At 36.7% G+C, this 27,338-nt stretch overlaps 1 protein-coding gene across 3 annotated transcripts; it reads left to right on the forward strand.

Annotated features, from left to right (window-relative positions):
• The first annotated feature begins 2 nt into the window (after positions 1–2).
• Positions 3–27,011, forward strand: tnfaip3 (tumor necrosis factor, alpha-induced protein 3). 3 transcript variants are annotated; one of them, XM_039737779.1, is made up of 9 exons: positions 3–290; positions 8,042–8,391; positions 16,196–16,386; positions 16,628–16,769; positions 17,159–17,329; positions 17,554–17,728; positions 19,749–20,707; positions 20,994–21,220; positions 26,342–27,011. In XM_039737779.1, the coding sequence occupies exons 2-9, from the start codon at positions 8,085–8,087 to the stop codon at positions 26,609–26,611; spliced, it is 2,442 nt and encodes an 813-aa protein (XP_039593713.1). In that variant the 5' UTR covers positions 3–290; positions 8,042–8,084; the 3' UTR covers positions 26,612–27,011. The 3 variants fall into 3 exon arrangements, with proteins under 3 accessions (XP_039593713.1, XP_039593712.1, XP_039593711.1); XM_039737778.1 differs by lacking the exon at positions 3–290 and adding an exon at positions 4,062–4,268 and having other exon boundaries at positions 26,345–27,011; XM_039737777.1 differs by lacking the exon at positions 3–290 and adding an exon at positions 4,072–4,268.
• Positions 27,012–27,338: the final 327 nt, after the last annotated feature.

Here is a 27,338-nt window from a genome sequence, read left to right on the forward strand (position 1 = left end):
CCATCCCCCTCTAGTGGCTGCTGGCCGACATGGCGGTTGTGTAACAAGTTTGTCGGAAAGTCCCTTAACTGGAAATCCCCGCTTGGGCTTTTTTTTTTTTGGTTCAGCTTTATGTGACACAAAGTCAGCTATAGGTATCAACTGATCGGAGCAGAAGAGCACACATAACAGAGAGTCGTCAAGCAGTCCAAATAAGCAGCGTCCTGAATGGCTTTGTGTCGGGTGTGCGTAGTCTAGTCGTGCACGCGCAAGCGCTTGGGGCCGCGGCCACCGGGCAAGAAACTGACGAGGTGAGTTATTATACCGGGGTGACTCTTACCGACTTCTACGCTTTTTTCATTTATGCATATTCATTTCATTATGAATGATTTTGTTATCTGCCTCATAAGTGATGACACTGACGTTTTGAGGAAATTGTAAAGGCGCTCGTTTTGGATTGTGAGTGCTGCTTTTCGAATGTCGAGGGGTCTGCTTGCTTGTCAATTTTGCAGCTTGAGGCTCGAGCTTGCGTTTTAAAATGTGGCTGGTTATAAAGCTGACACCGTAGGTGCGTGTTTTAAGATGACATTGAATATTTTTGTAATTATTGGAAAGTTGTTAGATTACTCCAAATTCGGCAAGGATGTCAGTGAGCGTGCATTGTGTTGGAATGACGCCCCGTCCGTAGCGGGTTATAGCCACGCATGCATTCGAGCAAAATTACTCGGTTAAGTAGGCTGGAAATTGTTCAGCCAGTCATTGAATCGGGAAATTTATTACAATTGAAAATGTAATCCACAATGTGTAACATTTTCCGTCCACTGTGAAATGTCTGTGTGGTTTACAGTTCTTTGCACGGCGTACTGTACCGTAGCCGCTTTCCAAATAATATTAACGTTCGAGAAGCGCACGTCACAACATTTCAAAACTTAAATCTGTCAGTTAAAATAGCTTGGGGTGTTGGCTGAGAAATTACAGTAAATGCTACAAAGAAATCAATCAGTTTCAGGGTCTAGGGGGAAGAAAGTGAATTACACGTATAGTATGGCATCCTAAATTGTAAAGTCCACTTGTTCTTTTCGGGGTATCCGGAAGATGTATGGAACACATAGATCCAGCCATTTTAAAATTTAAATTCCTGCATTTCGGAGACGGTGTCCATTCTGGCATACACAAATATAACAGTCTAGAAAGGGACTAAACGTTACAGGCCACAGATTTAAAAAAAGAGCATTTTATGTTGTGATGACGATCTCTGGTTTGAATTAGAATTCCAAGATCTTGCCTTGTTAGTGATTCTGTGTAAACATTTAAATTTGTTACACTTTACAGTTTTAAACCACGTAAATACATTTTCATCAACTGAAAAACAAAAGAAGCATATTGTGGTGTGTTGCCATGACATAGTACCAGCGCTTCAAAACATGTATTCCACTTAGTCTAGCCAGAACATGGATGGAAGACTATCAAGGAAAAGTTTGGGCTGCTGCTGCAAGAGGTGTTGGTGAGGCTTCCCTGTGACCCGTGTGTGGATCCCAAGGCCCCAGTGCATGAACGTGGACACTGCTGTAAAAATGTCACCATCCTACAGAGGAGATGTAAAGCCAAGGTCCTGACTCATAAAAGATCTCTGGGTTTCTTTAATAATTTCATAATTCTTTACATTTATATAGCACTTTTCTGTCTTCTCGCAGCATTTCAATGAGTGAAGAACTACTTCAATTACCACTGATGTGTAGCAGCCACCTGGATGATGTGACGGTAGCCATTTTTGTGTCAGTAGGCTCCGTACACATGAGCTGTTGGGTGGTGAAAAGTGTAACCTGTTAGAGACAGGGAATGATTAGGGAGCCAGAATGATCAGGCCATGGTGGGCAATTTTGTCTGGGCATTGGTATACACCCTGCTCTTTACGAAGAATGCGCAGGGATCTTTTATTACCACAGAGAATCAGGACCTCAGTTTTAATCTCATCTGAAGGACGGCACCATTTTTTCAGAATAGTGGCCCAGTCACTGCACTGGGGCATTGGCATCCACATTCAGACAACAGGATAAGCGCCCCCTACTTGTTTCTCCAATACCTTTTCCAGCAGCAGCCCCAGCTTTTCTTGGCTGATCTCTCATTCAAGTACTGGCCATGCCCAAACATGCTTAGGTGGATGACCTTCTTCTGAACTGCATGTTGTGTGGCATCTTTCAAAGAGAGTATGGTGTTTCCTGATATCATGGCTCAGTTGGCCTCTACAGCCAGATTATTCTGGCCCCGTTATCGTCCTCAGTCCCTTATTAGCTCTCTTTCACCCCATTTCCACCTAGTACCTAATGTGTTGTTAATGTACTGATGTATAAATGGCTGCTGTTGCATCATCCAGGTGGATGCTACACATGGGTGGTAGTTGAAGTGGTTTACCTGCATCTATGTAAAGTGCTTTGAGTAGGCTATATAAGCACTATATTAATGTAATTAATTAATTAAAATTTGAACCACTGTCAATAGGACTCAGATACAATTTTGGAATACTGACATTCCATGGTCTTCAGACTGTTTAGTCATGGAGCAGTGACTAATTTAGCAAGCATCTAATTCTGTTGTTTTACCACCTTATTCAGTCTTTTAAAAAAATCTATTGCAAAAGTGATGGCAAATTTTCTGGTCTGATACAATTTAACACATTTTGCTTTTTACCCATTTGTTAAGTTGTTGGAAGTCAAGTGAAGTCATGTTTAAAAATAAAACTACACATGTACATTACTCTTTTAGGGACTTGTTATTGTACATGATAGCACTAACTGCTTTAGTAAATACTTTATTCTGCTACTTCAAAGTTTTACTTTTGAGTTTTGCAAGATCTAAGGCAAAAGGATGTTTTTTAATTTGTCAGTTTTCCTGACCTATATTTCTTTTTACACATTTGCTATGTTGTTGAAAGTCAGCAGATCATAATGCATTGGCGTTGTATGTTGATTAGCACCGAAATAAGAATTTTATGTTACAATGTACACTGTGCATTACTGTACTGTACATCATCACAATAACCCTATAAAACTATCTAAAAAACTAAATGCACATACACATTACTCTGTATTTAGCTCTTGTAGTGCATGATTACTTCTACAATTTTAGGGAGAATTGCTCAGAAATGTTTCTAAACGTCTGACTCGGACTTCCAGAGTATTTGATGCAAACTCAAAGGCCTGAGCACTGTTTGTGGAGGTTTTTGTGCTTGGCTGGGATGTTTTCTGTCTTTGGTGTTGCTTTCTCTCTTTTGCCAGAATGCTTCCATAATTGGCTAAATGACGCTATATTGGAATAACAAGGTTATGTAAATGTATGTATATATACACCTCTATTTTCGTTTCCAGCAACGTGTCCTGAGAATTGAGAACCTATCTAAGTGAAAGGCAGTCCTGGAAGGGATATCTGTCCATTCCATAATGGATGAGTGTAAAAAATATATATTTTAGCTTTAGTGGACCCAAGGAAGAGAGAGAAGATTTTAGTGATTGAAATACACATGCAATTGAAATTCATGCTATAGTTCCCACAAGCCATGTTGAGGAAAAGCGGGCTTAGAAATTAATGTAAATAGATGCAAAATAAGTACAACTCTCTCCCAACTGTAAATGGGCCTCATTAGCTTTGAAGGACAACATTTATACGTAAATAAGATGTACCAAATGTTTCTGGACATTAAACAGAGATGAAAGGGACAAATAAGAATCATCTAAGAAGAAAACAGTATAATAGGCTTGACTAAAGGATATGTACACTAGTGCAGAGTTAAAGGAATTGAGAAGGTTGCAGATTTAAATCATGTAGTGAAAGGAAAGGCAAAATCACTTTGGGAAAAGTGAAGGCGATGAAGGTGTTGACATTAAGGCCAAGATGGAGGACAAAGTAAATCTGTTTAAAAGTGTTAGTGAATGGAAAGGATGAGGCAGTATAAAAGTTTTGTTTTTTTTTTAATTTTAAAGAACAAATCTCGTTTGGGTTTCTGACACTATGAGAAATGGAGAAAGGGATTTTCAGGGTCATCCCACATTCAAAATACTGGCTGTTACAGCATGTGTTTGCATTAGTGCATATGTAATTATTATATTGTGCACTAGTGCTAGACAGGCACCATTTTTTACATTGAAGCCAAATTGGAGAAGAAAACATTTATTTAACTCTTTGGGCCAGCTGCATACGGTAGTAAAAGGACATGATTCACTTCAATTTCAGCCTTATAGCGGATGTTCACTGACATAGAATATGCCAAGATACACTTCTGCAGAAATTTACAGGTAAGCTAAAATAAGGCACAGGCATATTTATTTTTTAAACTATGTTATTAATACTGCTATTTCTTATTTAATCTGGTTAGAAGTGACTGTAACTAATTTTTGATGAAATCTGGCAAGGACTGTAGTTTAGCATCGCTTTTCTAATAAACAGGTGCTGAACTCGTATGTACTTCTATTGTGTACCTTTAGTGTGGTATTATTAACATTTTTTGATTTTGTGGCATTTGTCATGTCACTTCAAGAGATAATAGTATAAAAAACGAATTAACCAATACTAATGCTCTCTCATCTTTTCCCATCCTGTGTTAATAAACCTGCATTCTGCATAGCAACAATGCCTGGCTTTTTCCCCACATGCTTCATGTTTCACCACACTGTATGTTAAAATTAGTTTTTTTTTTTAACTTTCATCTTTTCTCCTTTTATGCTTTTTTGTGTCTTATTGTCTGATTATTATACATTTGCATGTTAAGATGTTGCTACAAGACAGAGTTAGAGGCCTTGCCTCTTTCACTGTCGAAACTGATGGCCATAGTTTGAATATGGATGTTGGTCGGCTCTTTTAGCATAAGCTTTTTAACTTGTGCCATAGCTTTTTCATTTGCATTTACCTAGGCATTTTATTTGTGAGAAGTAACCAGCAGCCATACCACATGCACTTAAGAGCAGGTCATCTACCTGAAGCTAAACATTCTTGGGTCCTGCCAGTATTTGGATAGAAGACCAACTAGGAAAAGCTTGGGTTGCTACTGGAAGATTTGTTGGTGAGGTTAGCAGGGGGGCACTTAAACTGCGGTCTGAAAGTGGATTCAAATGCCCCACTGCAATGATGGAGACACTGTGCTGTAAAAATGGTGTTATCCTTTGGATGAGACATAATACAAAGGTCCTGACTCTCCGTGGTCATAAAAGATCCCTGGGTGTGCTTTGTAAAGGTTAGGATGTATCCCGATGTCCTGGATAAATTGCCCACCTTTTCCTGGTCATTTTGGCGCCCTAATCATCCCCTGTCTCTAATTGGTTGTCTCTCTTTCACCACTTCACCACCTAAATACACGTTTGGCGCAAAAATGGCTGCCGTCACATCATCCAAGTGGATGCTACACCTTAATGTTGATTGAAGTGGCTCCCCACTCACTGAAGCGCTTTAAGTAGTAAGAAAAGCACTATATATAAATATAAAGAATTATTACTGTTATTGTTTAGTTTGATTTCCTTGGCACCTCAGCAGACAATTTCAAACATTAACCAAACTGGATTCCCCTGCCACCTGCACTATTATAACACCTGTATGTTTATCGATTGTTAGTTACTTCTGCTTTCTATAGTTTCACCTTGACAGCTCACACAAATCGCTGTTGTTTGTAGGACTGACCACAAAGTTTTTATGCTGGCAGGCTGAATGGCAGCTAGATATGCATTTTACTTACTGCACAATATACATTATTCTTAAAAGGATTTGATTTTTGATGCTTTCTGATCTAATATTGAGCAGGTGTGCTTTTCTTGGCACTTAAAAATTTTGCCTATCTTTAGTTATTATTTTAAACCAATCCTTATATATAATTTGATACTATCCATCTGTATGGTGTTCACGTCAATATCCCGTATGTATGGTGTTCGCGTCCTCGACTCAATACAAGTTAGAACCATGCAATGGGACTCTGCCTCTGTAGTTAGAACATAATGTGGCAAACGCGGACGCAGTATTGCATGATTGGCTAAGAATGTTCGAATGCTTCAATGACGGTTCAAGCAGGTGACAGTAAGTTCGGTTGGTTTTTGGAATGTTGGTTTGGTGGGGCGTACATTCCAGGACTAACATTGTCGACTGACTTAAACCCTTCGACAGCTCCGGAACCGTAAGTAATTTAGAACGTATCGCCATTTGCTTGGTACGTCGAAATCTATCTTTGGGTGGTTCAGTTTTGGCATCCATCCTTCTGACATGTGTTGGCAAACTGAGTAATGACGGCTGGGTATTTAACAACGGTCATTGTTTAAATTTTAGCCGATCTCAGATCTAAAATGACCACGGCAACATAATTATTACTCAGACTCTGATTAGAGTCGTCAAATACGGTTTGTTTTGAAAATTTGTTTGCCGGAAAAAATCAAATGAGATGCGCCTAAGAGCCAAGTTCACGTCTCGCAGCCCCATTTAAACAGGAAGCTCTTCATTACATTGGCCGAAAAGGTCTATTTTAAGCACAAATCAGTACCATGATAACAAAATCATTTCAAGGACTTAAAAAAAAAATTCTTTGCAGAGAAAGTATGGATTTCACAAACGTAGAATTTGTAGCCTGATTCGATCAGGCTCCCAGTCGCTAGTATGTGTATAATTTTATGGGAAAGAGCTCTGTTACTTAAGGGCAACCACTGCTTTGTTAGTCGCCTGATCATTTATATTACTCTGTACACATGGCCATTGTATATTTTTCACAACAGTTTTAACTACATTTAAAAATGAACAAAGCTTTACTGGAAACAAGTTATGAGCATGCAGATAGTTATTCATAAGATAATAGGCTCAGTTAAAACAGCACTTTATTTTTATAGTTAATGGTACCTGAACTAGTTATTTAACTATTTTTATATTAGCCTTATTGTTTATAGAAATACTTTTTTTTGAAAGTGTGTACTTACCTGTAAACTTTTTTTGCAACCTGTCAACTGGCCATAGTTCAACAATTAATTAATGGACATATATTATTGCTTTCCATTTACTGTATGTTAATGAATTTCTACTTTGTTTTCTGTGTTGTAACAAATTTCTGTTTTTATGTGCACTAATTTGGTTTGTAGTAAACTCTATATTGACAGTTTAACTGAGAACAGCACTCTGTGTAGAGCACTATACAAAAATAAGCTGAATTGAATTGAATTAAACCAGCCAAATGACAAGCTTTTCTTTTTTCAAGTTAGGTTTTTGGTTTCTGTATTTCTCTAGTAGAATGCAGTAACATTTAATATATTTACTCCCTGAACCCATCAAAGTAGTGGGTTATGAAACATGCATAATGAATCCACCATCATAAGCTGTTAAATGAATACTGTATTTCTATCTATTTCTAGTCAACGTCATATCTAATTGTTTTGCTTATTAATTTTAAAGAGAAATTATTTTCATTTTAAAACAAGTTTTGTTTAAACAAATAAAGCATTAACTTCAAAATTTTAATAAATCCATTTTTTTTATAAATGCTTTATCACAAAAATAAGCATTTTCTATGTTTGTCATGCTATCACAAAGTGTGCCATTACAAAATACTGTAAAGCTGTAAGCTGATCATGTGGTAGTTTCAGTATCACTGCATGGCAATGGGAAAATAATAAGAAATGTGATGATCTCATCACTGCCAGGATTGCACAGAGCCTCCCCTCCCATTATGCTTTAAGATTATTTCCAATAATGTGTCAAAACTGAAGAACGTTGGTTTTTTTGACAGTTCAGAAAAATATTTACAAAAAGCCCTTGTATATTTTATTGTCCCATTGAAGTAATCTATTCCTGGCACAAACACCCCCATCCCACCTACAAAAAATCTGTAACCACCCCCTCAGTTTATTCTCCTCAAATTACATTTCTCTCTCTCTCTCTCTTTCTCTCTCTCTCAGATGTTAACAGGCTCAAAGGTGAGCTTTCAAAAGTAAACACAATAAACGTGTATAACAGAGTGAGAAAGACAGCTACATTACAAATACATGATTTATTAAGGGAAGATCTGATTGGTTTCTTAACTGTTTTCTGTTCTGTTTTGTTTTAACAGACTTACATTTACCTGTCCATATCAGTTTTTCAACCTTCAAAAGATGTCTGGCCAACAGAACTTACTACCGCAATTTTTGTTCATCACCAACCTCTTAAAAGCTGTTAAAATACGAGAGAGGGTTGCTGATGATGTTGTCAAGTCTTCATCTACAAATGGAATCATTCCTTACCTAAAAAGCATGCACAGGTGCACTTTGCAGATGTTTAGGATAAGTCAGTTTACGGTACAGTTCAGGGAAGTTATCCAGAATGCTCTCCTCGACCAGTCCATGCGGGTTTCCCTGGAGGAAGAGAAAAAACTGAACTGGTGCAAAGAAGTCAAGAAGCTCGTCCCACTTCGAACTAATGGTAAATACAGTGTTTTTAATTTGTTGCTTAAAATTACAATCCTTTTGTAAAAAAAAAAAGTATTATTTACATTTTTATCTAAAGAAATGTACAAATCAGGGTGTGAAAATGGAGAAACAATGGATCAAACGATGATCTGTAAATTGATTGATGTCTGAATGATAGAAATGATATTCCATGGGTTTTCCAAAATACGTTTTTAGTTTTATCATTGATTCTAGTATATTTAGCAAGCACATGGGGTGCTGAGTGCATTTTTAAAATACATTTTTTGATTTATTCAATTATCAGTTTTATGGGTTGGTACCTCTGTCTTTGCTTGGCATTCTGTTGCACAGCAGACTTGTGCCTTGTCAGCAAGTATTTAATGAAGTACTGAGAAGCACTTACAGCTGCTGTAGAGTATGCATTTCAACCAGCTGTGTGCCAGATCTTCTCAAACCTGCTTAATTCAGTTCAGGGTCACATGGAGCCACGGCCTATCCCAGCAGCATCATGTGTAAGGTGGGGATCATCCCCAAAGTGTATGCTAGTGCATTGTACAAATCTACAAGGTATATTTAGACTATGCAATTGAATTAAATTTCATATTAATGCATTGAATGAGGTAGCGTGCAAGTTTCAAAGCATTCTATTTTTAAGTTTAAGCTTCATGTTTAGTTACATCGGTCTTGTTTTTTTTTGCAATTTTCATTACTGTAACTTATTAAGTTTATTACATAGAAAATCACCCGAAAAATCCCGGACCATCGAGAGGTGCAGCATGGCCAAGCTAGATGGTGAATCTTTCTGTCAGGTGGAACTTTCTTAGTAATACAATTAATTGGTTCCTTTTAAGCATTTGAATGTGTTCAGACTATGATACCCTTGAACTAAAATGGTCAATGGTGGGTATATGTATGTTTGTGGATGGCACACTGTAGTAGTTATTTGCAATTCTGTGTCAAATTCCAGTGGCATAGTTTTGAATCCTGGCTTTTTCAGGGCTTTTGTTGATTCTTTGTGTTTTCCAGTGTTCATATGTGTTTCCCCCTCAGTGTACTCAACTTTACTCCCATATTCAAACATGTACAGGTTGGTTTCCCTGATGACCCTACAATGGCCATGGATGACAAAGTTTTATTGAGTGTCAACAAACTCTCCAATTGACTTGAGTCTTGTTCTGGGTTGGTTTCTGCCTTGCATCCAGTGTTGTTGGGATAGGTTTTGGCTCCTTTAATCCCTGTAATGGAATAAACAGGATAGATCCAGCCATCCATTATCCAACCTGCTATATCCTAACTACAGGGTCACGGGGGTGTGCTGGAGCCAATCCCAGCCAATACAGGGTGCAAGGCAGGAAACAAACCCTGGACAGGGCACCAGCCCATTACAGGGTGCGCACACACACACACACACCCACACACCAAGCACACACTAGGAACAATTTTAGGAACGCCAATGCACCTAACCTGCATGTCTTTGGACTGTGGGAGGAAACCCACGCAGACACGGGGAGAACATGCAAACTCCACGCAGGGAGTTACCCACTGCGCCACCCAAACAGGATAAATGTTTGCTTATATAATTTAGAATAGATAAGTGTAGACTGGAAAAAATAACAACAAAATCAGGCTTTTGTTCTAAGTACTTTCTTAAGTGAAAACCACTTTGTGAGGTTTATATAACAAAATGTTTATAATACACTCTTGATACTCTACACTTCGACCATTATCAGTCTTGCCTGTCTGAAATTGTTTCTAGGTTATACTTCTTTGAAACTCAATAAAATGCAATGTGGAGGATTAAAATCCATCAGTTATAAAAAGGAGCTTTTTACCAGTGAATACACTGTGGTTAGTATTCAAGAGAAGCAGTAAATGTAGAGAACATCAATAGGCATCAACATGCTAAAACTCATGGTGGCAGTATGCATTGTTCTTAATTTTAAAGGAACAGGGAGGCTTATTGTTATCACCTGAGGGAGAATATAAAGAGCTAGAGTAATTGGTCCTAAAGAACAAATTCAGTTAACATTAAGGATTACTTTCAAATTGTTTTTAATAAAAGCCTACACCCACTCCAGATCTATAATTGCTCATTCCTGCTCTAGGGACACTATACATGATAGTACATGAAAGGCTTCTTCTTCTTTCGGCTGCTCCTGTTAGGGGTTACCACAGCGGATCATCTACGTTGTCTGCATATTGACTTGGCAAAATTTTACACCGGATGCCCTTCCTGACGTAACCCTCACCATTTATCCTAAGGTGCCTTATTTTCAGTTGGGTCATGGATTACATTACCCCATGTTGTATGTACAACTTTTAAACAGGTAACACAGATAGCAGTGGTTTCTGAAAATGCAAGATGTCCATTTCTATTAACTGTTAATATCATTTCACTTAATATATGAGTTTTGTTGTTTATTTGAAATACTGTATGTAATAAATGAAGCATACGCGCACTGACATACAGACCAGAATCTGACTCTTATGAATGCAAAAACAAAATTGTATGATGTCAAATATTTTTTTCCTCTCTGTATTTATTATGCATCAGTAATACTGTTTCTAATATTATGGATTCTTGACTGCTATCTTTTCTGGGTATAAAAAGCATTTTAACTCTCTTTTTTCCTCCAGTGGCTCAAATTTTTCAAAATCATAATACAGGTAAAATTCCATTGTAATGAATATCTTTACAACAAAATTTTCATTACAACAAAGTATTTTTATGGTCCCGACAGTTTCCCCATACGACACAAGTCTATAGAAATCTCGTTACTATGAAGTACATTCAGCAGATACTTTCATTACAACGAAATTCACACAAGACCTTGAAATACCTGAATGAATCATCCACAGAGCAGTTAGTTTTGTGGCCACAGCTCAGTTGTGCACAATGATCCCCAAACAGAAGCACTGTATTTTATTTTTTTTTTCTTTCTTCGAACTTTCCTTGTACTTTTTTTATTTTTTGCCTTTTTTGGTTCCTGCGGTTTTCAGTGGTACCTTTTACTTATTGCTCGTGAACATTTGAAAAACATCCATTGGAATTTAACTCATTGTCACCCTCCTATAGAAACGGCAGACACGGAAAAAGGATAACAGTTCATATTAGAAAAAAAAAACTTTAATTTTTTGCAGCTTTCGATTGCTGCAAAAAGAAAAAAGGCGTTGCTAGTGACTTCAGAATTTCGCCATCAACACTGTCAACTTTCTTGAAAGACAGAGCAAAAAAAGTAGAAAAATCTCGGGTTGCAAACATATGTGAACTGCTGCATTTGAAGACGTTGAAAAAGCCGTTTTTATGTGGTTCAGTGATGCTCGTTCAAGAAACATTCCTATCAATGCGGCACTCATTCAAGAAAATGTGAGGTTTGTAAACACTCTTGGGACCTCCCCCAACTAGACAGGAAGCCGAAGAGCGTCCCGAGGTGCAATCTCCGCGTCTGTACGGGGCAATAACAGGCTCACCGATATGCTGCGTCTCTCCGCCAAAGTAAACAGAAAAGATCTCGATGGGTGATGCAAGATTAGGAGCACGTAAATTGTAAATGCAGATACTGTAACAGGATTACTTGATCACTGATCTGGCCACGATCCTGCCTGACTGCTATGTCTGTGTATAGCAGAGTGGCAGATCATGCTACAATAAATAACTGTGCCATTCCTGCTTCAAGCTGAATAAAGCTGGTTTTGATAAAGTACTGAGACTAAGCCTCATGTTTTAGGGTGCAAGACAGGGACTTATTGCATGTCCCCGATCTTTTATGATTTGCCTCTATGGTGCTTCACTGCAGCAATGTGAGCCTCCTATTGCCCTGCCCCACCAACGGACAAACAATCTTCCACAGACGCTGCAATCGTGCTTCCGGACGCACTTCAGCATGTCGTTCCCGTTAGTTGGGGGTGTGGGGGGGTCTCAAAAGAGTTCAGAAGCCTCACAATATGAAGAAATAATAATTTGGCTCCTGACTGCCAACTGTGCTGCCCACAACATGCTTCCACATTCAGATAATGTTCGCTTTGAATACCTCCCACCCAATTGCACGGCAGCGCTTCAGCCATTGGACTTGGGCATCATTCGCACCCTGAAAGTGAATTATCACAAGGAAATGCTGAGAAAAATTTTCTTGAGCATAATTTGTAGGCAGGAGGAGATTAAAAGTAACGTGAAAGAAGCTATTGAAATGATTGCAAACACCTGGATACAAGTTAAAGAAGGCACTATAGTAACAAATACAGAATCTCATTACACCGAAATATTCGTTACAACAAAATATTTTTTAGGTCCCTGGGAGTTCGTTATAACGGAATTTTACTTTTATTCTAAATTATGAACATGCCCTGTGGTAGAATGTAAGCCCATCCAATGCTGTTTTGTACATCTTTCTGACATAAGTAGGTTTAGGCTCACTGCAAACCTCAATTAGAAAGCAATTTAAAATAATATGCATGGGTAGATATTATTTATTTGTACGCATACATATGTGTATATGCATGAGGTATACTGTATACACCTTTCCTCTTACATGCCCATATTCTGTTATAAGGTTTTATTGGACGTAGAGACTTTCAGTTTTATTTAATGTTGTTTTATGGTTGTATTTGAGGACGTGAAAATAGAGCAAATGGGGAAGAGAGTAGGTGGATTTCAAAATTGAAACTTCCCCTTATTTAAAAAAGAAAAGAGAAAAAATTCCAGTGTCAATAGGGCCCTGAGTTTTCACTTGTATAATGAATAGGCATTCCAAGTGAGCTGGGCCACGCCTCTTTGGAAAGTCCACTGTTAATTCATGGTTCATATGTCTAGAACAAGATTAGGAAAAAAGTACTATGGCTGCTGCTTCATTCTTAGTCAGAGAACCACACACCGGGAAATTCCTTCTGAATAGCTTGGGGTATTTTAGATGAACAGCCCTCAATTGGTATGGTTCTCTACCTATATTAAAATACTACCACAGGAATTATCTGTAGTATAAACATTCCCTTGAGATGTTTTTGTATCTCCTATCCACCAAATGATTTACTTTACATGGGTGTGTGTGTGTGTGTATATATATATATATATATAGTGTGTGTGTGTGTGTGTGTGTGTGTGTGTGTGTGTGTATGTATGTATGTATGTATGTATATACATATATATATATTTGTGTTATACAATATCCGTGTGTGTGTGTAGTATATATGTTTTGTTTTTCTTTCATGTACAGATTGTTTAGCTTCTGTATTTGCAGTTCTTTTTTTTTTAAAAGAAAAAAAGTACTAAAATACTATAACCCTTAAAACCACAGGAGTGACTGCATACTTAAGTTTTGTCATATTATGTATGCAGCCAGTTATGTATAAGTAAAAATATACAAGATATGTCACTAGTTTTAAACATTGCAGTGAAAGGGATTCTACAAGTTGTATGTTATTACATTTCAATAATTAGCAAACAGATAAATTTAACTAAACCGTTTTGTGCACAGGACTCAAAGCCCCTTTTAAGGTCTGATCCAAGGACTCCTCATCTATTATTTTTCTTTCATCAATACACTTAATTAAAATAAAACATCTACATATTTTTCATTACAGTTTTTAGCCCCTGCTAATAAAGTTTCAGAAAAGGAAGATGGTATTTTAGAATAAAGCTTTGAAAAAGTTAACCAGTTTATCTCCAAATATTATTATCTCTTCTGTTGACCTCAGTTCCGTCTTCTGTGGCTTATACAACTAGAAGTATAAAGTGCAGCAGCTGCTAAAGCAGCACTTTGGAAATCCCCTTTTACTCTAGTCTTTGTTAACTAACCATTTTCCTTTTCTATTCCCTATTGGGGTTGTTTATCTGATAGAAAAACAGTTTAAACTATATTAAGCACCTATATATTTTATTACCAGATGACCAATGCTTAAAATTATAAAAGTAAATAAAGTAAACACAGCTACGTATATAAATAAATAAGTTGTGACAGAAAGAGAAGTGCAATTGCAGAAAAACGGAATGTCCCGACTATATTATAGGGAAATTCCTGGATACAGTAATTCCATAAATCATAAACCACATTTAATTCTACACAGTTACTCTCTTAAGTCATGAAGTGCTTGCTTTTTTTGTATTGAATTACATTTGTCTGGTAATATGATGGTTTGAATAACCCAAAAGTATACCTTGTATGGATATTCCTTGTGCTCCTTGAGTAGCTGTGTGTAGTGTCAGTCAGTTTATAAAATTAAAAACTTCAAACCAGCTATCTAGTTTAGTTACATTTAATTAATTAATTGATTAATTATGGTTAAGTATATGTAAGTTGTTATGCTTACAAATCAAGTTGATTGCTAAAGGACATGATACATTACACAGTAGGAAACATTTTATTAGGGGGCAGAAAAGTTTCTTCTTGACTCACAAGGAGCCCATCTAGATAATTAACTTGCTGACTCAATTGTGTTTGCAGAGCCTATCAAGTCCTTTGCGGCTTTGAAAAATCAGCAGGCTTCTTCCTACACTTGTGTAGAGCAACATTTCAGTACAGATGGTTACTTTTACTTCAGTAAAGGACACTAAATAAATAAATCCTAAACATACACATAAGTTTTAAAATGTTTAAAATTAATTAATTATAGCATTAATTTGAATTTTATTTCATTTTAATTGAGATTGTACCACTTTAAATTGGGCATTTGAAGAAGTAACTATAGTTGCCAGACATGTGGCCATTCTATGAGAGAGAATTGCATTGGATACAGCAAAAGTGACAAAAAGTAGTTGATTGGACTTTATACAGCACTTAAACATTAAAATTCATAGGGCATTTGACCAGTGTCCTATTTCCACTTTGATAGGCAGTACAGTCATGCAGATCTGACACCCTCTGATTGGTTAACACAGTGCTGGTGATCGGTAGCATGCTATACTGGAGTATTCAGCCCATCCCCTTGCGCAACCTATAAATTGCGTCTCTCTCTTAATGTGAAGATTTTATTCTGTGTCCTGCAGCTTTTCAGTTTATTTAGTTTGCATTTGCTCTGTTTTGTTTGTATAGGAATTTTAGTGCATTGGCATGTTTGTGTGCATATGTGCATCCATTTTCTGAACTTGCATTATAGGCATATCAGGCCCTTCATTTCTAGTTTAAATGACCAGTACAGCTTTAAAAATATTTGATTGAGCATACAGAAAAGTACTATAATAAACCTAACTGAAGAAAACTAACTTAGGTCTGGTACCATCATTCTGTGGTTTGGTAGCCTGTCTTTGTTGTGATGCCTTTCTGATTTACATTCTTAATGAAGTTAAAGAAAATATCAGTTAACAATTTTCTGTAATACAGTACATTTTATGCATTTTTCATCCATACATTCCAAATCCAGTTAAATTTAGTTCGAGGTTAACAAGGTTCAGTGCCCACCATTTCCAAACTGACAAATTGTTAATTTACCCAGTTAGCAACTATGCAAATTATCTTGCTTTATGTATGTTATATTTCACCAGATTTATTTTTTACAATAGTCTGATATACATAAAAACAGGTTTGTGGCCAGTAATACAAGATAATTACAGTAAAAAGTAAAAAAAAAAAATAATAATAAATGCTATGGTCTGTGAATAGTAAAAGACTAGTATATACTGTCACTGTTAACTGTTTCTTTTGTTAAAGAAAAATAAACTTTTAAAAGATTGCTTTTGTAAACTAATTCAGCATAGTATATACTGTATCCCAATTGTTGAAGCACTGCTTTTACAATTTATTTTCTGGAGTACCTCTGTCAATCTTACTTATAATTGATGTTTGTCATTTTGCTTAGCCTCACAAGTTCTCATATTTGTTCAACAGGTGATGGAAATTGCCTACTCCACGCTGCTTCACAGTACATGTTGGGCGTTCAAGATACAGACCTTGTTCTGCGGAAAGCCTTGTATAGTGCACTGAGGGAAACGGATGCACACAACTTTAAAATGCGCTATCAGCTCGCATGCATGCAGTCTCAGGCATTTACAGAGACAGGACTCTGCTATAACACTATGGTAAATTATAGAAAAAAATGTGTTCATATTCCCTTCTCAAGTTTACTAATAAATATATAGGAGATGTCATTCTATCAGTAAGAGCCATATATTTTAAGAACATTTCATGAAATGCACAATATTTCCAAAAAATTTACTCTTGCCATTTAGAAACAAGTATATGATTCCATCTCATTAAGGGAAACATTAATTTTGCTCATATTGCATTTTAAAATTCTGTACGCAAAAACTTTTTTTCCAGAATTGGGAAGATGAATGGGAAAAAATTATCAAAATGGCATCACCTACTTCAAGTCACAGTGGTCTACAATATGATTCTTTAGAAGATATCCACATATTGGTTCTAGCAAACATTCTACGGAGACCCATTATTGTCATAGCTGGTATGTAGCCTCTTGATCAGCGAATCATGCCTTCCATTACTTATACTTTCTAAGATATTTCATATTAGTCCCAGTTTTTTATATTGCATCTTGTAGATTTTGCACAAATGGATCATATTAGTAGAATTTTAATTCACTGTCTCTTTCTGTAGGTTAATCTGTACGTTATCCTGTTTTATAAAAAAATGTTTATTGTAACTGAACGAAAAGAACATTCAGGAGTATGTTTTTTTTTAATAAATCTGAACTAATAATGTAAATGATCATTTAAAGTCATTTAATTAATTAAATAAACAAGGATGTTTTATTATGAATACCTCCCTTATAATTTTAGCTTTTGCAGTATTAGAATAATTTAACTTCTGATTTTTTTTTTTTTTAATAATCAGATCAGGTACTGAAAAGTATGAAGTCTGGCACAGCTTTTTCTCCTCTTAATGTTGGAGGAATTTATTTGCCTCTGGCCTGGCGTCCCCATCAGTGTTACAGATATCCCATAGTGCTTGGTTATGATTCTCAACATTTTGCACCTCTTATAACAATGAAAGACAGCAGTGCAGGTATGAAATATGCAGCAAGAATGGACATTCAGTTTATTTGCATCTGCAGAATGTTTAATATCTGTGAAACAATATTTAAACTTGTATTTGTGTTATCTTCCATTTTATTTTGCTCAAGCCTTTAAGACTTTGCTGAAAGCTTTGTGTTTACTTTATAAGGAGATGTGGTATAAGTAACAGTTTGACAAACATTTGATCCTGTATTTCTCTTTCTTTTCTAATAGAAATTCGAGCTGTGCCTTTAGCCTATGAAGGGAAAGGTAGATTTGAAGATTTGAAAGTCCACTTTCTAAAAGGTTCAGAGGACAAAAATGATTTGTTAAAAGAATATTTGAATTTAGTTGAAATTCCAATTCAGCGTTTTGGATCTGATATAACACACATCATTATGGCTGCAAGGTTTGTATTACACACTATTATATTTATGTGAGTAGTATGTGTGCTAATATGATAGATCAAAGAAATACATTTTATTAGTGTATGTTGTTATGCTTTTTATTCCACTTTAATTATCCTTATACATTGTACTACTTTACTATATTCAAATAGCTCAGTGTTTTTTTTTTAGATATAGAAGTTGCATTCTTACGTTACGACTCCGGAGATAACATATGCAAAAATACCTCCAAAATGGTTTGGGTCACATGCTTTATTGATTTAACTTGTTTTTTCCATGTTATAGGCTACCTGTTTTATAGTCCATAATATGATAGGCAGCAGGCGTGTGTTTAAGAGTCGAGTTATATGTGTCTTGCCAGACAAATCAGAAGCAAATTAATTGGACAGGATTGCTGAATTGTCACATGTACTCTCCATAGTATTACACATTGCTGGACCCTGTGGGAGCAGCTTTTACATCAAATTGGACAGCTCATTCTTTATCATTTGTGCTATTTGCTAATGAGAACTCTTCCCCAACACCCAACCCCCCCGTTGTAATACTAGAAGAAGCTGCACCTACCAGTGCTGCAGTTCTTCCTGTTATCGAGTCATCTAGTCTTCCAAAGGGAATGCAGCATATCTGTTGCTTTAGTCAAAATATAGGAAGATAGAATTACTTGAGTTCAATATTAGGGAAAGACATATCAATCAAACATTTTTTTTATTTTGTTTTGGCATTGTAAGAAATTTTTCTTCATGGGTATGTATAGGTAGCAACAGTTTCTGATGTCTGTTCTTTTGCAAAGACAACTTAACACAAAACTATTGCTGTTGAGTGTTTTTCCTTCTATCACTTTTAGAGCTGTGAGATCATTTATATATCATAACTTCGTGTCACCTCTAGTTAGCTATTCATTACGTCTATAATTTGTCCTGCTTTCTGAAAACCCTATCTTAGGAATCTGCTTTTCTGATCTTTTTGTCCTTAGGATATTTTCCTTTCTACCCTCACTCTGATTCTAATTGCAACTAAATGTATTTACATTTAGAAAGTGACAATTAACAGGCGAATTAGAATAACATGAAGAAAATAACAGCACACATATTTGGGGAACCTGTGTATTACAAATGTATTCACTTTGATTGACTAGCCTTTATTTTCTCCTAAAAATGAAGTATCATTTCTAAGGAAATCATTATATTTCATAACAGTATGCACTACTTGCAGCAAATAATTCCATAAAAATGCATTTTAAAAGTTTACAGTATAGTCTTACACATCAAAAATACTCAAGTTGTGAAATACCAGACAAGAGCATTACTAAAGCTATACAGTTTTAAAGCCATCAAAATAATAATAAATATGCATGTATCATCTTTTAACATTGTTGAAGTTTGAAAGTAGCACTAATGCATTTTGATCTGTTAATTTCATTATCTGAATTACACTTCCTCTTTCTCGGAATTGACAGCAGAATTCAACTTTCAATCATGGTTTTTCATTTTTATTTTATGTTCAATTGTCCTTCTGACTTTAGTTTTCAACCTAATTTACAGTTTAAGTGGTGTTTCCAAAAACAGCACCAACTGAATATCAAGTGAAAAAACTAACATTTAAAATGTAGTCACATAAAACCTTGAAGGCCAAGATGAGTTCATATTAGAATGTAAATAGTATTGTTTAAAAAATTTCATATTCTCAAAGCTATTGCCAATTTTTTATATTTGAATACTATTATGTTGTAACTTATTTTAAAATGAAAAAAAAAAATCAAATATTTCAATGTTTGGTTTGATTTCTTTGAGATAATTACTTCAGAAAAATTAATAATAATGTTGTTTCTTAGTTTAATGCCCTCAAATCCTAAATATTTAAATAATGAGTTTATTTTTGCTAGTTAATTAAATCCTTTTAAGCCTTAAGTTTAGATGCAAAATATACCATAAAAGTGCTTCAAAATGAGCAGTATATCAGTAATAGAGAATTGTATTGGTCTGGAAATAATATTGAACAAAGACTTCAATTTGATCTTTACAGACTTGATGAAGGAAATTTGCCAGAAGACATGGACCTCATGGAAGATTATCTACAAGTTGTCAACCATGAGTACAAACACTGGCAAGAGAAATCCAAATCCTGCAGGCAGTCCGGCTACAATGAACCAGAGCAGTTTTCTCTTTCTCAGCTTTCTCTCATTGAAATTAAGTGTGCCACCAAAAGATGTCCATTTTACATTTCAGTAGACACTAGACCCTATTGTCATGAATGCTTTGAAAAAAGAATGAATGCCAAACCAGAAATGAAGCCTCAGAGCCAGATCCCATTGTTGGGAGCAGAGCATCACAAACTGACTAGGGCAGGTTCTTCAAATCCAAGGGACTGTGTTCCTTTAAGAACATCAAATGAAAAATCTGTTACCAGCCCTCGATGTGCACCTCCCACTGCGCCTAGTCTTAATCTTTTCAGTGAAACTCATGCAATGAAATGTAAAACCCCAGAGTGTCTATTCACTTTAAATGTCCAGCACAATGGACTTTGTGAACATTGTTTCATAGCTAGACAGTCCAATCAGATACCTGATGTGGAAAGTAAAAGAAATCCGGAATTTGGTAAATGTTTGAATGAGCCACAGCTACCACTACAGCTGTGGCATAAGCAAAATGAGGACTCACCCACTATTTCTGAAGATACTAAATGTGGTGTTTGCCATCAGAATGTCTCTCGGACTTTTAATGGTCTATGTAATTTGTGCATGCAGAGGAGTTGCAATGAAAAATCGATTCTCTCAAAATATCAGAGAAATTCACCTTGGCCTTCCCAGCCTGTAGGCTCCAGACAGTGGCTTTGGTTTGATCCAGAGGAATCTGTTTTGCCATCTCAGTCTCAAGAAATATCAGAAGGAACACCATGCAGAAAACAAGGTTGTCCATTTTATGGAACACTGCAGAAACTGGGATTCTGCACCATATGTTTTTTTGAGTATCAAAACATGCAGAGTAAGTTTATCTTTTTTTTTTTTTTTGTACATGATTTTGTTGCATGTTTTGCTTGTCAAATGTTTATGGGTATAGTCATTAGCCAAAGTTCCTTCAGTTTTGATCTAAATGTTTCATTTTTCAATTAGCCAAGATGTAAACTGAAAAACATCAGTCAACAATTTCTTTTAGGGAAGACAAAATATTTAAATATTAGTGTCTACATTTCTTTGTAGGTTTAAATATGAATGGATGAGTAATGGACAACTAGAAATGCAGTTTTGTAATTACACGTTTTGAATTCCAGGAAGTGAAGACGCATCTCTAGCTCATAGAAGACTTTCTCCCCGGAATGTCTTGAGCTCTGCTGAAGCCGTCTTTCAGAATACTTCAAAATGTCTCAGTCATCACTGTACCAACCTGGGCAATTCCATATTTGAAGGGTACTGTGAGAAATGTTACTTAAAACAACAGAACCAAAGATATGTAGATGCACGCAGGACTGCAGAGCATACTCCACCTACTAGGCATGAGGTAATACAGTAGCTTAGTAAAAAGTACTCTTGTCCTGTTGTTGTACTGTTATATGAATGTTCAACTTATCTTTGTAAAGAAAGTGTTACCCAGTATTCCTTATACAGATCAAGTACATACTGGCAGATTGAATGACAAAAGAAAATTGGCCCAATACAATATGTGTTTTAGCAGTAGGTTCCAACTCCCCATGATCCTGTGCATAACCAAACATAATTGAAAATCCCTGCTGTACAATATTGTATAGACTGCATTACAAAAGCGTTAATTTTTGTTTAGGTTTACTTTTTTTTTTGATTGATTATGTATGACATGAATAAATAAAATTTTGTTTAATGCAAAAACATTCATAAACTGACCCTCCTTTGGTATACACATATGCAAGAAAATGAACATGTTTCACCTAAGCATAGGCAAGACAATTCCAGTTCACTCACTAATTCTGATTTCCAGAAATACTACTTTTAGCAACAACGCAATTAACTCGGTCCATTTATCTACTGTTGTCAGTACAATGAAATATTCTGTTTATTAAACAAATTTCTTCTGTCCTCGTTGTAAAGACTTGGCAGGTACCACTGATGTTACTCTTTCCCTAGATGCATTACAAGTATCTTATCCGTGTGTGTATGTATAATATATATATATAAACTGCTCAAAAAAATTAAAGGAACACTTTGAAAACACATCAGATCTCAATGGGAAAAAGAAATCCTCCTGGATATCTATACTGATATAGACTGGGTAATGTGTTAGGAACGAAAGGATGCCACATCGTTTGATGGAAATGAAAATGATCAACATACAGAGCCCTGAATTCAAAGACGCCCCAAAAATTAGAGTGAAAAAATTATGTGGCAGGCTAGTCCATTTTGCCAAAATTTCATTGCAGCAACTCAAAATTGTACGCAGCACTTTGTATGGCCCCTGTGTTCTTGTATACATGCCTGACAACATCGGTGCATGCTTCTAATGAGATGACAGATGGTGTTGTGGGGGATCTCCTCCCAGATCTGGACCAGGGCATCACTGAGCTCCTGGACAGTCTGAGGTGCAACCTGGTGGCATTGGATGGACCAAAACATAATGTCCCAGAAGTGTTCTATTGGATTTAGGTCAGGAAAGTGTGGTGGCCAGTCAATGGTATCAATTCCTTCATCCTCCAGAAACTGCCTGCATACTCTCACCACATGAGGCCAGGAATTGTCGTGCACCAGGAGCCACTGTACCAGCATAGGGTCTGACAATGGGTCCAAGGATTTCATCCTGATACCTAATGGCAGCCAAGGTGCCTTTGTCAAGCCTGTAGCGGTCTGTGTGACCCTCCATGGATATGCCTCCCCAGACAATTATTAACCAACCACCAAACTGCTCATGCTGAATGATGTTACAGGCAGCATAATGTTCTCCATGGCTTCTCCAGACCCTTTCACTTCTGTCACGTGCTCAGGGTGAACCTGCTCTCATCTGTAAAAAGCACAGGGCACCAGTGGTGCATCTGCCAATTCTGGTATTCTATGGCGAATGCCAATCGAGCTGCATGCTGCTGGGCAGTGAGCTCAGGGCCCATTAGAGGACATGGGGCCCTTGGGTCACCCTCATGAAGTCTTTCTGGTTGTTTGGTCAGAGACATTCACACCAGTGGCCTGCTGGAGGTCATTTTGTAGGGCCCTGGCAGTGCTCATCCTGTTCCTCCTTGCCCAAAGGAGCAGATACTGGTCCTGCTGATGGGTTATGGACCTTCTATGGCCCTCTCCAGCTCTCCTAGAGTAACTGCTTGTCTCCTAGACTCTCCTCCATGCCCTTGAGACTGTGCAGGGAGACACAGCAAACCTTCTGGCAATGACCCGTATTGATGTGCCATCCTGGAGAAGTTGGACTACCTGTGCAACCTCTGTAGGGTCCAGGTATCGCCTCATGCTACCAGTAGTGACACTGACTGTAGCCAAATGCAAAACTAGTGAAGAAACAGTCAGAAAAGATGAGGAGGTAAAATGTCAGTGGCCTCCACCTGTTAAACCGTTCCTGTTTTGGGGTCATCTCATTGTTGCCCCTCTAGTGCATCTGTTGTTAATTTCATTAACACCACAGCAGCTGAAACTGATTAACAACCCCCTCTGCTACTTAACTGACCAGATTAATATCCCATAAGTTTCATTGACTTTATGCTATACTCTGATTAAAAGTGTTCCTTTAATTCTTTTGAGCAGTATATATATATATATATATATATATATATATATATATATATATATATATATATATAATCCATTTGTCTGTATGTCTGTCTGCCTTTTACAAGAGAACTACTTCTTAACTGATTTAGATCAGGTTTTTTCCTATAATTTGCTTGTCATTGTGCGAAGTATTCTAGTTCGGTTTAAGCACAGATTTATTTGCAAGAATCAGAGAAATAGGCTGCAGGCCTGAGGAAGGGGGAGGCGGGACCTCAGGAGTTGGGCGGGGCCCTCCATTCGAGTCACTGTACCTCTCACCATGTGTTGGTGCTAGCGATACCTGTTTGTTATACAGAAATTATGATCTAGAGGTTGTTAAAGAGTAACATTTGATGTTTTTGTGAGAGAGATCACAGTTACTTGTGTTTTAGAAGGTACCTGCTCATTGGCAGAGATATCACAGCCACGTGTTCTTCTCCCCACACGGGGGATGCTCTCCCATCATAGCTAAACACTATCAGATACTGTGCCAACGTTTGATGTTGAAGCATACTTACCTTCAGCCTCGCCAGAGATACCTTGCCAACTTTTTACATTTTTGGCAGAGATCACAGCTACATTCTCGCCCTTAATTGCAAAGCCAAAAATATTGTATATCAAGAGGCCATTGGATACAAAAGCAATTGCTACAAATTCTTCTCAATAAAAATTACTTTTTTTTTTTTTTGTTATTGTTGATTTTTAAACTTTGTTCTGTTTCACTACCATGCAGACGGAGCTGCGGGGAACAGCTAGTTTAGTATATAACAGAAAGTAACGCATCACCCCTCTTTATTGTCATTGTGATATTTTGTTTATTACTTACTATTATACCCTGTTAATGGGCCAGTAGATTTACAATTCCAGTTAGTACTTTATCATTGAGAATATGCTAATGGTAGATTTTCTTTATTAAAAGCAAGTACTGCAGGACAATTTGTTCTTAACCTATTCCTTTACACAAAGAGTTTTACTGGTTTGGTAAGTAAGTATGTCTGGTACCTACACCTGTATTTAATCACTTAGACGCCTTTATTTAAAGTGACCAACAAAAGAGACCAGTATAATTGAGTCTTAGGAGACAGTTTTGAAACAAGTCACCAGGACAGTGTTCTAAAAATGATCATTACAAGTGAAGAGCTGTAAACCAAATATAACAAAACAAGTTTAGTTACTCTTTTTTTTGGGTTACAAGAACCTATGAAAGCCACTCAAACACTTCTGAAACAAATTGAGGGAGTCAGTACTTCAGATGGAGATTGGCAGTTCGTTTCATCAGCCCCAAGCTACCTCTGCATTAATCGGATGCTACGTACTATACATTACTACTGCTTGGTATGCATTAGAGCCGGGATATACTTGATGTGTTGCAGACGCTTGCTGATGCTACTGCTATGCAGGCAGTGTACTGGCTATACTTGCGCATGTGCTTTATGTAAATCAAGACGACTCCACCAGGTGGCATTGTGAGAAATCGTCACAGTGAGAAAACAATGTCTGGTTTCACTGTGTTGTGAGTTGAAGGAAGAAAGATGCTAAATGTAAAAATTGTTTGCATTCGGATGCAAAAAGAAAGAGGGCAACAGCGACACAGATGGTATGTGGAGACCTTTAAATGTACTGTGTCAGTACGATGGGGAATATGCAACTGTTTTATTGCCTATGCAAGAAGTGGATGAAGAAAAGAGCCACAAATTCCTGTTGTATGTCAACATTTAAGTTTGATGATTAGCTTCACCGCATTGAATCATTCATCAATTATTGCACCACGCACATTGATACTGTTGGATCCCGAAATGCAGTGTGGCTTGCTGTCACACTGCATTGTCTTGCAATTCCCACTTCATTTGTCAGATATTTTATGCTTTGCACAGACAAATTTGTTTCCATTTCGTCTCACACGTTTCCACATCCACTTTCAAAGAGCCTGTGTTACCAGCCTTTCTGACAGGCATGTTGGTCACTATGGAGATGTTGATAGTAAACTACAGTATGATGTTGATGTTACGTACCAACACTTGAATGCACATGCCTCCCAAATTTTTGCTGGTGCTGCAACTAATTTCTAATGACATGCTCAGAAGCCAAAAGAGTGCTAAGTAGGTGTGGCAGCCATGATATATGCACATACAGGTTCTGAGTATATCCTGGACCTTACTTACTCACATTGCATCTCGCGTTATGCCTTAATGTTTGTATTCATGTAGAGTGAGCAAATTGTACACTGAAGTCCGGGTCAGCATGGAAATAATTAATTTGCACTAAATCAACTTGGCTGCATCCTGTAATGAGAACAGGTCACAGGAGTCGGCCAATAGGCAGTAGTAATTACAACACGAATACTTCGGGCAAAAGTGAAAGTTTTTCTAAACTAACACCTCCACTAATTCTCAGCCTAAAATAAGCATTGCATTGTGAACAATCGATTAATCATGTACAATACCATTTCATTGTCTATTTTCATTTATTTAATGTCACACATACAGTACATCCCCTGCTCTGGGTACTTCTTTGCAGAGGTGTCAGCCAATTTCAATATGAGATTCTAAAGTTAGCATGCAATATGTCTGCTATGGGCTTCACTTGTATTTTAGTAACACTCCTATTATGTGATAAATATCTACTAAAAGTACATTTTGTATAATGAATTTGAATACTGTATATACATCATTTTCTGCTTTTATATCTAACTTGTGTTGTGGATCATGCAACTCAGCTCTTTCCCTTAAAACCCTTTCTACACGTCTCTCAAGTCTTTTTTGTTTTTCATCTTTTTGTCTAATATAAGGAAAGCGTGACTTTCCCACTTGCCCTCAACAACCTAAACTTCTTTTGTATTACATATTGTTTTGACATCAGCAATTTGTAAATCATGCTCTTATAAATTTTCTTTACCTCTGTTTAGCAGACCACCCCACCCAGATTTCAGCAAAGCCATTTGATCACCTCACCAATACAGTGTTTCACAAACAACTGCAGCAACTGTGTGTCAGTCTGGAAGGAGTATTGTTCCGAATGTCAGAAAAACGGCGTGCAAACAAATCGCAGGATACAGACAGTGGGAGAAACGGCCAAGCCAAAGTGCAGGACCCTAGGCTGCGATCACTACGCAAACCAGGAGAAACAAGGCTTCTGTAACGAGTGCGACTTGTTTAGACAGATTTACAAGAATTAACGGAGAGACTGGTATCAAAATGGAAAACACTTGTTCTTTTCTAATGTTATAATTACTTGACAGCAAACTTTGTTTTATGACTCTCGAGAGAACAGAAGTCTGACCATATTGCCATTGCACCTAACTTCAATAAGCTGTTATATATAATGTGCTTTATTTAAACAATAAATGACATATACCTCAATTTAACTGAACTAAATTTAATACTACAATTAAGATCCAGGGAACATGTCTGACATACCTGATAAATAAAAATCTGAGCGTTTTTTGTTTTTTTTTTTTTTTTAACAATATTATATAAAAATCACTTACAAATGTATATGTGTATAGTTTGATATTTGAATAGTTATTTATACTGTTATGTGATCTTTAATAAATTATTTGGAATTGTTCAGTGATATTTTCTGGATGGATTGTTTTGATGCTTTAAGATTTTATTTCTAATTTTTGTTCTAGTCATATACTGTAGTACAGTTATTTACTGTAAATTTTTGGCACAAACATAATTTAAAGCTTATTTACTTGTCATGCAATAGCTATACACAGTCGACTGTGTGTAAACCTGCTGGAATTGAGTACTAAATTCTGCAAAATAACCAAACAAAAAAAGTAGTGGGTTACATTTATAGCCCAACTTGATACCGACCAGAAGATCCTGCTGACACCCCAGCAGAAGGGTAGTATACAGTATGTGCAGTATCACTTATATTCAGACATGTTCAATCCC

This window comes from Polypterus senegalus, chromosome 16 (assembly GCF_016835505.1).
Source record: "Polypterus senegalus isolate Bchr_013 chromosome 16, ASM1683550v1, whole genome shotgun sequence".
In the NCBI taxonomy this organism is placed as follows: Eukaryota; Metazoa; Chordata; class Cladistia; order Polypteriformes; family Polypteridae; genus Polypterus; species Polypterus senegalus.